General features: G+C 35.1%; 1 protein-coding gene across 1 annotated transcript in view; it reads right to left on the bottom strand.

Annotated features, from left to right (window-relative positions):
• Positions 1–13,727, bottom strand: part of NECAB1 (N-terminal EF-hand calcium binding protein 1) — a 154,627-nt gene that overhangs the window by 115,644 nt on the left and 25,256 nt on the right. The window contains exon 3 of the mRNA XM_017538065.2: positions 9,753–9,861. Within this exon, the coding sequence (XP_017393554.1) occupies positions 9,753–9,861 (109 nt within the window). The remainder of the gene's footprint in view (positions 1–9,752; positions 9,862–13,727) is intronic.

Genomic DNA, 13,727 nt, shown 5'->3' with positions numbered 1-13,727 from the left:
AAAAAAAAAAAAAAGGAAAGGTTAGTGAATATATCTTAATAATAATAATCATTATTATTTGTATATTATTCTGCAAAATGGGTTCTTTCACTGGCTCCCTTTTAAAGCCAATGAAATTGTGGTCCAGTGAAAAGAATGACCACCCAAAGTCCTCATAGACAGATAGTGGAGGGACATAAGCCCAAGCCTGGCAAGTCTGAGTTCTTTCTGCATTGCAATACTCCTTTTATGGCATTGGGTGGCCTCTAACACCTAGAAAATTTTACTAGGCTGAGAAGGGCAAGGATATTCAGGCAAAGTGCATAGCATGAGATTTGGGGAAGCAGGAATTTATCTCTTATCATGTCACATGTTTATTGATCTTGTAATATGTACTAAACACTATGTTGGGGATCAATGAAAAGCAAGATAGTTATGGCCTCTGCTTTCATGGAATTTAGACTAGAGGTAAATCACAATCAAATAAACACCCTAATAAATATAAAATTGTAAATAATATAGGTGCTGTAGAGAGTGGTCCATGTTACAATGAGAATACAGAATTGAAAATTTAACCTAATAAGGAAGGTCAGGGAACGCTTTCATGAGACATACAGATGTGTATATGATTACATAAACATGTAAAAAAGATACACAAGACCACTTTAGGTGACAAAGATTGGTTATGGGGGATAATATAAGGGTAGAATGTAGAAGAGGAAAAGAAAGCTAAAAGCAAGTAGTTTTCCATGATTAAAATAGAATGTATACATTAAAAGCTATGGTAACTAAACGGTATCAGCAATTATCTTATGGTTGTGAGGTTTCAGATATTTTATGCTCTTATTATTTTCTACATATTCAATTCTTTTTACAATAATTATGTGCTGTTTATATTATCTGGTTTGTGGGTGTCTTAGTCCTTTTGGGCTTCTCTAACAACATACTTTAGACTGGATAATTTATAAGCAACAGAAATTCATTGCTCACAGTTCTAGAGGCAAAGTCCAAGATTAAGACACCAACAGATTTGGTGTTTGATGAGGGCTTCTTACCAATGGCATCTTCTATGTATCCTTACATAAGTGGAAGGGACACACGAGCTCCTTCAGGTCTCTTTTATAAAAGGGCATTCAACCCATTAATGAGGGTGGAATCCTTATAACCTCGTCATTTGCCAAAGGCCTTACCTCTTAATTCTATCACTATAGATGTTAGGTTTCAACATATAAATTTTCAGGAAACATGTACATTCAGACTATAGCAGTGGGGGAAATATTTTCCTAAGAAAATTGCTCTTGAAAAAACCTTCACATCAAAAGTAAGCAATGACTTTTTGGTTACTTGTAATCTAGGTTTATTTCTAAAATTCTGAAATCTTTTTTTTTTTTTTTTTTTTTTTTTTTTTTTTTTTTTTTTTNTTTTTTTTGAGACAGTTTCACTCTGTCTCTTAGGCTGGAGTGTATGGCTCATTATCTCAGCTCACTGCAACCTCCACTTCCTGGGTTCAAGCAATTCTAGTGCCTCAGCCTCCCAAGTAGTTGGGATTACAGGCATGTGCCACCATGCCCAGTTAATTTGTGCATTTTTAGTAGAGATGAGGTTTCGCCATGTTGGCCAGGCTGGTCTCGAACTCCTGACCTCAAGTGATCTGCCTGCCCCAGCCTCCCAAAGTGCTGGGATTATAGGCATGAGCCACCACCAGAATTTTGGCTGAGAATTCTGAAATCTTAAGGATTCATAGAGAACAACTGTAACTGTTTGATTAAACTGACAATTCTTGAGAAAACTGTAGTTGCACAGGCAAAAAGCTTATTTTGGGTAGTGGCGGTGAAGATTAAAAACAAAAAAGACAGACTTGGTTGGGGCATTGAATATGGAGGAAAAAAACTATCCACAAAGTGAGTATCATGAATTTTAGAGAGATTGGGGTCACAATTTTACTGTATTGATTTCATTCATTTGGTGGATATTGATGAGATAAGGAAAAAAACTGCATTTATGTGAATAAATCATTCACCTAGCATCCTCAATAGACAATTTATATTTTGAGCAGAAATTGATTTTTCTTCAAAATGGCAACTCTTTCATGGCTGATGGAAAGAAAGAGTTCAATTAAGATTAAAAAAGAATTTAAACGTGTGTGATGGATGCAACAAACCACAGTAGCACATGTGTACCTATGTAACAAACCTGTACATTCTGCACATGTATCCCAGAACTTACAATTAAAAAAATAATAATTGATGCTTTTTTTGGGGAGGAATAGATGAAAAGCAGAAAAATAATTCTCTAGATAAGATTGAAAATATAACAATATATGAAAAAGTTTGAAAGCAAGGGCCCTTAATACAAACAATTAAAGAAAAAAGCAAAACTCTGAGTGTTCTGAAGAACAAAGAGAAAATATGGCAAATGCAAAGTGATGGGATGGAGAAGGGCAGGAACTAAGTCTAAAAGTAGAAGGTGAATTCTAAGTATAAAGGTAGGATAGAGGGAGAGAAAATGTGCAAAGAATGGAAACAATGTCCACAGAAAAGAATAACATTTCTACATTGTAGCAACTCCCACACTGTAAAAACCCTACATAATAGATATAAAAAGAGAAGAGATAAAGGCAGCAATTAAAGCAATTACCTTTATAGTGTACATCCAAATATATTCTACTGCTAGAGAGAATTAACCATCTTTTCATCAAGGTTAAATTACCTGAAAGTGATTTTTAAAAATTGCCTTGGAATATTTTGATTTCTGATACATGAAATTACTTCAAAAACGATGAAATTTTACTAAGATGATACGGCAATGGAAAGAGCTTGGGTTTGGTTTTCAGGAAGACCTGGGGAAATCCCAGGCTCTTATAATATCTGTGTAACTGTGGACAAGTTATTTAACTCTTTGTGTCAGATTGCTTAACTGTTGGCTATGAATAACAATATGTTCTTATTTTGTTTGTTAAAGATTAAATAATGATGCAAGTGAATTGCCTGGTACATAATCACTTCATAAATGTATTTTCCTATTTAGTTAGAAATTAAGCATTTCCTTTAAAAATTAAATATCTTTAGAAATTATATAGGAACCGCCTTGAACACAAAATTTGACCTGAGTACCATTTTTGTCAGAGAAAATTAGAACCAGTTCTTTTTTTTAAAATTATGACTACGAATAAACTAGTTCCATGTCATTTGAAAAAATCCCTTTAAAATCCTCTCCTTTATAAATTCTCCAAACTTTGCTAATCTTTTAATTATGAAGCAGAATTTGGCTTGTTGATTCTGCACACTTCCTCCAGGGAAGAATGCAGTGCCCCAATCCACACTGCAGGTTGTGGAATGGCCTGATTTAGGAGGAGATGGTAGTGATGCCCATTAAATGCCTTCCTAGGAAAGAAGAGTTTTTAAAAAAATCTTAGGGTTTTTTTCTCTCCATATCTTTGTGAGCTCATCAAAGATTTTCAAAGCAAGTAAATGGGTTTCAGTTGAATCAAGTAAATGGGTTTCAGTAATTGCTGAAGTGAAAAGTAGACCTAAAAATCAGTGAATGATGAGGAAATCTGATGGCCACAGGTTAGTTCTAATGCCCAAATGGAATCAATAACCGTAGGCCCAGTAATAGTTTAGAGTGAGTCCTGGTTTTTCAGTTTTCAGCCTCTAAAAATGTGGTAAAAAGTACAGCTGCATAGGATATAATCAAATAGTGTTGCTTAGTTTTGTATGTAATTCTTCATAATTTTTAAATTCTCAAGAAATAAGCATAGCACAATATGTGAAAACTTCCCAGAACATCTAAACTAGGTGAGTGATTACAGAGAAAGACTAAGGGGAAGAAGACCAGGCGTTACAAAGTCTAAGTTTTGGTAGCTGCTGAAGATACAAAGAGCTGTCAAGACCAGAAGGGCATCAGAGGCATTGCTCTAGTAGGTAAGAGATTGGGAAAGCAGGACTCCTGGGAACAGAATCAATCAGATGGTCAGGAAGGGTGAGGGTGTCAGGGGCTAGAACCCTGGGCAGCTCAGTGGGACCAGGAAGCCTGTGACAACAGAATTCTCCCTGACTTCAGTGTTTTCCATTATAAATAGCTACAGATTTTCCTGATTGATCCCACAAGTAGTAAGAACTCTCTGGAGTTTAAACTCCATGCCCTTTGTCCTCTTGGGGAAGGAGATTATCTTCCAGTAAAATATGAGAGGGTAAAGAGAAGCCTTTGAGGCTGAACAAGCAGTTATTTGATCTGTGAGAGACTCAAGTTTTGCCCACCTGGCATCTATTCACCTTTATTGTGAAACACCATCCTGGTTCCATTTTGTTTTTCCATTTCCATTATGTTTTCTTAAAAATGGTGATTTGTCCAGGAATATGCATGAGATCTAAGCCAGGCTAACATAATTCAAGACCAGGATTTGCTAAGACTATTGGGAAATAAAAGCAGTTTCTCTAACATTTGCTAAGTCAGTGGCAATATGAACCTTGAGCTTCTAGTAACCATCTTGGCCTCTCAGCGAGAGGACCCTCCCAAGAGAACACTTAATACAGGGACAAGAAGAGGTGAGAGACAATGGGAGACAGATTTTCAGCAACACCGTTTGAATAGCTACCTTCAGCACATGTGAAATCTATCACTGGACCTATAAGACACATCAGCCAGACAATTATTTCCTTAAGTCAGTTTAATTTATATCTCTGTCACTCACAACCAATAATTCTTACCTACTACAGAATCATTTGCCCTGCTGTGACTTCTGCCAAGTAGGGCCTAAAGAGAAGTTGAGAAAAATCTGTCAAAAGAATGTTATTCTCTCTATAGCTTTGTGGTTCCTCTGACTCCATCCCTCATCTGGCATGCAAAGCATTCTGAAAATCATGCCTCTCTCTCAAAAACAGCATACATCTGCTGGCCTGTATCTGTTTATGCCAAGAAAGCTACTTAAAGCCTGGACAGAGATCAGCCCACTGCCTAGTTTCCACAGCTAAGCCTTGGTTCATGGATAGAAAGAAATTCTAAGTGGACTCTATGTCCTCCACTAGTTTCCTGATGGCCAGTGCAGGCCTTGTCTGAAAACCTGAAGCACAGTTCTGCCAGGGCTTCTTAGCCAAATTGGTATTGCTGAAGCCCAAGCCTGGCAAGCCCAGTGTGTCCACTGTATGTATGTTAGTCTGATGTACTCTGGACTTTGATCTTCACTTTGTTCTCTTGACATACAGCCAGACCATCTCTCAGTCATACCATACTTGCTTAGCTGAGTACCTGGGACTGTGGCCTTCTCTATTCTCCAGGAACTTAAGTCTTGGTACTGCTTTCCAAGACTTCAGCTTAGTTGAAGATAGTATAAGCTATATTAAGCAGGAGATCTCTCTTGTGCACTACTGGAATTGCAATAACCTTTGTAGTTGCAATGTCATGCAGATTGTGCTCCATGCTCTTTGGATCAACTTATTGCCTATTCCATGAGTACTGATGCTTCCTTCTTTTCCTACTGCACACAGTATATGACCACTTAAGCATAATGGATTATTCAAGAAGGAAAGTGGCTTCATCACCTAACTCATCAAGATTTGGAATGTATCTGTCATGCACAAATACAATATGAAGTACTTTTTCTGTTTCCAAAGGAGCAAAATTCTGCCATCTGAAACAAATCCTTTGATTTCATTACTTTCCAATTATTATGGGACTTCATCTCATTGGTGCATGAAAACTGTCTTTAAAGATTAGAAAGACTTGACATAAAATATGCATATTCTGCCCTACAGAGCTGAAGCAAGTAGAAGTTGAGAGAGACAGATTTCAGTATGGTTTAAGATAGAGCTTTTTAAACTTTCAGAGCTAGCTCAAGATGGACTATGCTCTTTTAGTAGGCGGTGATATTTTTGGTGTGCTAACAAGTACTAGGTTGAAATCCCAATGCTCAGCACCCAAAAAATCATTTTAGCTTGGAATAAATAAAGAACACTTGATCAGAAGACATCAGTCATCTATGTCTACTCGCAGGCTCCCATCTGAGGGCCCTGGGATGTTCACTCTCTGACATAGGAGTGAAACTTCCATCTGGTCTACCATTTGGTCTACCCTGACAATCTGGAACTCTAAAGTGCAGTGTGCTGGGAAAATTGGTTCTGGGCTCCAGGGGATCTCTCCCCTTTGTCTGCTATAATTAACATCACAAGGATTTATGCTAAATTCTTCATATTTTCCTATAACTAACTGCAAAATGTAGATGGACTGGCTTTCTGATGAATGAGAACACTTTTGATGAACCATGGAAGTTGCCTCTTTATGATCTTTCCTGTATTTATTCTTGCTCTCTGACTGGTGTGATGGTTCCAATTTGCAAGATACCAAGATGTAGATTTAGGTTCTGCTAGGATAGTTTCTTTTACAAACAAATTTTAAGGGCTCTAAGTATCTTTTATGAAGAGCAACTTCATGAAAGTTGAGAAAAACGTGAGTTTAAAAAATCTTTAACGAGTCTGGAAAGGATGCAATAAACTCAATAAAATGACTGAGGGATTGATTTTTTTAAAAAGAATATGAAAAATATATTTGACCCAGAAACAATAGAGTTAAAATGATGCTTGACAAAAGTCTTGGAAATTATGAAAGTTTTATAAGGTGGCCATGATATCCTTCAGGATTATTTCAGAACATTAAATTGTATGCACTTTTCTTAAAGCTTGAGAAAAATCAAAGTTTTCAGCACTATTTTTCCCTGTTGACAAAAACATATTTGACCTTATTCTCCTTTGCCATGCAAAATATCCCAAGTACCATCCACAGAAACAAGCTGGTCTTTTGTTTCACACTCAACCAATTACTATATGCAAGAAAAACTCAGGAAAACTTTCCAAATGTCTGAACATAATGAAAAATGTCTATCAATTTAAAATAATAATTAAAAAGGTGTGATGGAAAGCTGGGTTTCCCATGCCTCCAAATTTCTCTTACTTTTACTCAGGGTTCTTTTCACTTCTAAATTCACTGCTCTGAATGAAATAATCAGGATGTATAGATTAGGAATGTAATTTCTATCAAAGACTCACAATATAAGGATTCTAATAGAGCAGCAAAAAATGTCTTAGAACATTCTTTCACAAGGAACAGAATCTTACTTAAACAAGTTCAAGAAAATGGAGTGTTTTAGAGAGATACCAATTAAATGGACTCCAAAGTGAAGTCAAAAGTCCTGACATTAGGAAAGGCAGGAGCCAGGTAGCCAGAGGGGCCTCGGCAGCAGATGTTCATTGACTCCGACTCTCACAGCCCACCATAAACAGTGTGAGACTGTGAGTCGGATTGTTTTGGTCCAAGTTACCCATGACTGGCTCCTTCAGGCCAGGTTGTAGTCTTGATTAAATCAGAGTGGTCAGGGATATTGAACAGAGGCAGGAATTGGAGGAAAGCTTATCTTCGTAGACGGTGAGTGGAAGAGGAAAATAATTGGCATATATAATGCATTGGTTAAAATAATTAAAACTTGGATCATGTCAAGATAAAAGTTATCAGTTTCTTCAAATATAGGTCAAAAATTTCTGTGCCAATGTTTGATTTAATCTCAGTAAAAGACTGACACTGACATCCCTTTCTTAAAAAAGAAATTTCATGAATATAATTCAGAAGTCTCTACCTAAAATATACTTTAGCTACAAATTAAGGTTGAACATCATTATGATCAGAAAACATTTCTTGTTACTAATGCATATGAGAGAAACTGGTAATAATAATTATTCCTTTAGATTTGCTGTATCAATCATTACATTAACTTCTTTAACATTTAGTAGTCTTAAAGCTATGCCAAGTAATCTAAATTAATAACTATATAAATCAAATAGCAAACAGGCTGACAAGATCTATTGAAAATTGTTTCATTAATATGAATATTAATATTAAATTTAACAGATTAAAAAGTCTTCATAACACCCAATTTTGGAACTATTATGGCTCTCAATAAATGTTCCAAACTCAGATGTTGTTTAAACTCCAATACTAATTGTAACGAGGAAGATATAATCAGTATATATAACAAAGCATTAAAATCTCAACTTCCAAAACCTAAGCCACAAAGGGAGCCTCTGCTCCTTCTTTCTTTCAAGTATCATATCTCAGTAAAGTACAACAGGGCTTCCTTTCTTTCACGAATAAATATTCTTCCCCAGGAGCAATTTAAGGAGTCAACTATTACCCCTTTAAGCCTGTCCTTTAGTAGATCCACAGTGACCCATAAAGATGTTGCAGCCTGGCTCAAGTTCTTTAATAGTTTTCCCTGGCCTTCAGGATAAAGTTGAAGCACTTCTGCAACCACAAAATGCAAACTTGTCTGGTCCTTTCTTTCCTCTCCAGATTCAGCTTTCACTCTCCGCCTTACCAGCTGATAGTTTAGTAGTAAGAAACTACTTGTTGCTGCGCTTCACCTTCTTCTTCCAGGCCTTTTCTCATGCTTCTCCATCTGATTGGAATGTTCTTCTCCCCACCCCTTTCTTTACCTGAGGAATCTCTAATCTCCCATAATGATTCAGCTCCTGTAAATCTTCCCTGGGCCTACCAAATTGGGCTAAAATTTCCTCCCTTTTGGGACTTATGGTCCCAAAATGTCCTGTGCATTCCTCAATTAAAGCATTTATGAATTATATTGAAGAGATCAACTAATTGGTCTATTTATCCATAAAACCATAAGCTGGTTCATGTTGTACTGCCAATACCTACTGGGGACCCGATATACTAGAGTTATTGTTGAGTACAGTTACCCAAGAATACTGTTTCTGTCAACAAAATACTTAAGCCATTTGATGAAGAATTTGAAGCCCCAATGAGGTCAAGAAACTTATAAATTAGTTATTTAAAAAATATTCAACTGCTTGAGTAAAGTGAATTTAATCTTTTAATTTTTCTTAATAGCCTCAAAAAAATGGCTGTTTATAGATGTAGCCTAAGAGCATTTTCTTGGCATGCTGGTTCACTGCCTGGAGCCATCTGAACACTTTGCCTAAGACGAGATAGTGATTTTTCAAGCAATAGACACACTGATGGGTCTCAAGGCCATGGCTGAAATGGTGGTTTTTCATATAAGGGTTTTGTAATTGTGACTGTCACAAATGATGTGATTTGGTTCAACTGCCCAAAACAAGCAGCATATTTCCACTGCTCTATACCCTAAACTCCTCATTATTTTATATTTTTAGCATAATGAGAATATAAATAGCAGCTTCATAAATGTTATGCTAATGCAAAAGAGAGATCTGTATAGGCAAAGTAAGTAAAATGAATGGATCACTGTGGACAGTGGCTCTTCAGAGATAATCCTGTTCTGCATTACCTGCATCTCTCAGATAACAGTGATTTGGAATTCAGCACACCTGAATTGTCCAGATAACTGCTACGGTTCTTCCATTTCACTGTGTTAATGTAAGAATGGCCTAAGAACAATTTTTGAACAAAGCAAATTGGGATGAAGCCTAAATAACAAGGCAAAACTCTACTTTTTAAATTAATGGTAGAACCAGAATTATTTATAATTTATACTTTTGTTTTACATTCTGGAAAGTGAGAACAATCTAAAAACACTTCAGGGGAGCTTAGTACAAAAGATCATTATTTTCCTATTCCAATTCAGTTTTTCAGAGCATTTTAATTGCTGACGAGATATCTCAGAATTAAACATAGGCAAACATTGCAAAATATACCCTCTACATTGTGCCTCTTTTTCTCCTTTCTGGGTATGAATGCATTCACATTCTCTCTGCCTCATTTATGAAATCCAGGGATAAAAAGTTCCTTACTTAGTATTATGTGTATCAATGGTATGGAAGAGCTCATGTAATTCTTCTCCACTGAGAACACCATCTGCAAAATATGCTTTGAATTCTTCAAAGGATAATTTTCCATCATCTGAAATGGCAAGAACAAAGAGAGGAAAATTATTTTAATTTTATACCTTGTTCTACCTTTTGCTTTATAAAACTTTGTCCAAATGCTTGTGCATGTACATACATGTATTCAAAGAGAAAGAACAGCTCAAGGTGTTAAAAAGAAAAATAATTTAATATATCTTTATATGACATAGAATGTAGACATGTACACTCTGACAAAATATAATTCTATGCCATTTTGGGTATTTTTTTCGTTCATTTATTCACGTGACAAACATTTAACATTTAATGAACCATTTAACTGGCCATACAAGAAAGATATCCATATAACCAAAGAAAGAGCTCAACACAGAATCAATTATTTAGATGTTTTACCTTCATGGTACCAAGCATATATACGACCTAGTAGATTCCAGGATAAATATTATGTGTTTAATAAATTATATCAGAGTTGTTGTTATAGTCTAACAAACTATGTCCATTCCTATCGCCTTTAAATCAGTGAGTACCTTTAAAGCCAAACACATTTTACTTACTGTAGAGGACAGTAAGTAAAATATATAATAAATATATGATAAAAGAGATAACATATACAGACATTATAAGTATTTTATATAGTAGAAAACAGTTAATGCAATAAGAGACAGAGGTATTTTAATGGTATGGGAGTTTGGGCAATAAAAGATTCTTTTCATTTGAGGGCCTGAGGGGTTTTAGTAGCATTCGAGTGTGCCTTTGCACAACAGGTAAAATCTAGATAGCAAAGATGGAAGAAACACATTAATAGCAGGGAAAAGTTTTGTACAAAATACTCCTGAGGGTTTTAAATTGTATTTTATTTTGGTTTTTAACACAAAAGCATAATAATCTAATTTTCCACTTAATTCTTGCCAACAGTTAACTGGGCAGATGCAACCTTAGAGGTAGAATAAATCCAGATTTGGTTGAAGCACTGATTCATGGACTTGATCTTTGGGGACCTCCTGGACCAGCCCGGGTTAGCCATTCAGGTGACGTGACAACCCATTGCAAAATGAAGTTTAATCCCCAGGGTCATCAATTGCCCAATTTTGTGTTTCTGTTTCTGAATGAGTTAGTTTTATGCCTCATATGACTGTTTTAAACTTAGCCCCATGTAACCTGATTGATATGCTAGATTAGACACAGTGTGGTAATTCTAGTGTGTATCTTCTTGCTTTGATGAAAAATATATTGCCAGGTTGTAAAACAATACAAATCAGACTGAGTTTAAAGAGAGAAAAAGAAAGACCTTTTCATCTCCTATTTTTAAAAAAACAATAAAAGAAAGAAAAACAGAAATTGATCCACTATTTCCATCTCCAACACTATGACATGTAATGAATGTAATATATTTATATTGATGATGGAATATGTTTTCCTTGGTGAAGACTTAATATTTCTCAGGTGGGTGGAAAATATTTTCTTGGGTTGCCTGTGCACCCTATGGATAGGGTGGGCCCCTGTAATACTGCTTTATAATTATAAGTAAGAGATTTCAAATAAGAATGTGCATTCTACCAAAACAAGCATTGATTAGTAAGTGCTCTGATGATTCTCTGGGGCTAAAATCCTTTTATTTAGGAAAAAACACTTATTAGAAAAAATATATAAAAAGAAAAAGGAAGCATTAGCTTACAATCTTGACTTGTAGGGTAGAAAGTATGCTTTAGAAAACCTGTTGTGATGACATGCAGTATTTCTGAAAGGCTTCACTTTAGGGGGCCACACTTTTAAACAAGCAATTGCAGAGTTACTTTTGAATACTTATAGATGAATACCTTAATATTAAACAAAATTATTACATTTTTTAAAGGAAAGAGAAGAAATATTCCCTTGTAGTGTGATTCTGTATTGATAAAGCAATTATAAATTTTTATTAGAAACATTTTATTCAAACTTCAACTCTCCTACTGATATTTTCTTTTGAATCTATAAACCCTTGATTTATACTGATTTGGCTCACATTATAGCCAAATCTTGTGAGGTCTGATTTCCTATGTTAATAAATTTGAACTTTTACCAACAAAGGACACCGATTTTTAGCTTTTTCTATTGGAATTAGATGCTTTGTCCAAGTTTATCCTGAAACTAGTTGGCCCCTCTCTGCTTTATTTAAAAATTGTCCTGGCCTTATATTCCAAATTCCAGTAACTTTTGAGATGGGGGCAGCAGAGTGCAGTTGCTTAGGCCATAGTCTTGGGACAAAAAAATCTTGAGTTTTAAACACAATTTGCCATTTGCTAGTAGGGCACTTTATCCACTCTTTCATTAAATGTTTATGAAGATACTGTATGTGCCAAAAACTGTGTTTTGTATTAAGAACATAAAGGTAGACAAACTTTTATGGATCATATAATTATGACATAATAAATGGTATGATATAATAAGGGTAACTCTACGAGACACAGGGAAATGTGAGAGCATCTTGAAAAAAAGAAAAACTGGTCAGCAATGCATAGTTATAAAGGGATAGGGAAAGTTTCCCAGAAGAAATGGGACTTGTGATGAGACATAAATGAAAAACAGGAGTTAGTGAAGGAATATCTTTAAAGAGAAAGAGTATTCCAGGCAGAGGGAATGTAAATGACAAAGCTAGGAGGCAAGAAAGGACTAAAGCAAAGAAAAGCACAGTCTGAAGAGACAAAACAAGCATTAGAACCAGATTCAGATATAACACAAATCATGAATTATGAAACAAGAAATTTAAAATAACTATGATTTAATATGGCTGTACTGGAAAAACCACACAATATGCAAGGAGAGATGGGTAATGTAAACAGACAGATAAAAACTAACAAAGAATGAAAAGAAATACTAAAAATGAATAAAAACTCTTACAGAAATAAATAATGCCTTTGTTGTGCTTATCAGTGGACTTGACACAGCTGAAGAAAGAATCAAAGAACTTGAGGATAGGTCAACAGAAATGTCAGTATTTTTCCTCCCCTGTGGCAATTTTAATCTAGTTTTTGTGAGCATTTAAAATGATTATCCTTTTAGAACACTGACTTTCTGAAATAGCAATGCATAGCAAAAAGAGAATTAAAAAAACCCTGAACTTCTAAGAACTCTGGGAAATTTTAAAAAGTGTTACATATAATTGGAATACCAGAAGAAGAAAGAAAGTACAAGGCAAAATAAATATTTCAAGTAATAATGACCAAGACAAAAAACAAAAACCAAAAACACTGATCCAGGAAGCTCAGAGAATACCAAAGAGGATACATCTCCCCTCACCCAAAACCAAAGTTATACCTGTGTGTATCAGATTCAAACTGCAGTATACCAAAGAAAAGAGGAAATGTAGAAAGAAGGAGAAGAAAACAACAAGCATCTCCTCTATTGAGGGGTAAGGAGAAGAATTACAGTTACAGTGGACCTCTTATCAGAAACAATGCAAGCAGTAAGAATGTGCAGTGAAATATTTAGAGCTTTGAAGGAAAACATCACAATCTAGAACGCTATATCTAGTGAAATTACTCTTCAAAAGTAAAGGTAAAATAAAGACCTTCTCAGACAAATAAAACTGAATGAATTAATTGTCAGCAAAACTACCCTGTAAGAAATGTTAAAAGAAGAAAGATCCAAAATCAATATCTGAGCTTCAACTATAGGACACTAAAGAGAGAAAAATAATTTACTTCAAAATAAGCAGAAGAAAATAAATAATAAAAATTAGAGCAGAAATCAATGAAATTAAAAGCAGGAAAAAATAGAGAAAATAAACAGAACTAAAATATGATTGAAAAGACTGATAGAATTGATAAACCTCTAATCAGGCTAAGCAAGAAAAATGAGAGAAGACACGCATTATCAATATCAAAAATGAAGGAAGAGTTAATCATTGTTGTTCCCACAAACACT

This window comes from Cebus imitator, unplaced genomic scaffold (genome assembly GCF_001604975.1).
Source record: "Cebus imitator isolate Cc_AM_T3 unplaced genomic scaffold, Cebus_imitator-1.0 Scaffold109, whole genome shotgun sequence".
Lineage (NCBI taxonomy): Eukaryota > Metazoa > Chordata > Mammalia > Primates > Cebidae > Cebus > Cebus imitator.
Note: the sequence above shows the minus strand (reverse complement) of the source record. Positions and strands in the feature narration are given on the sequence as shown.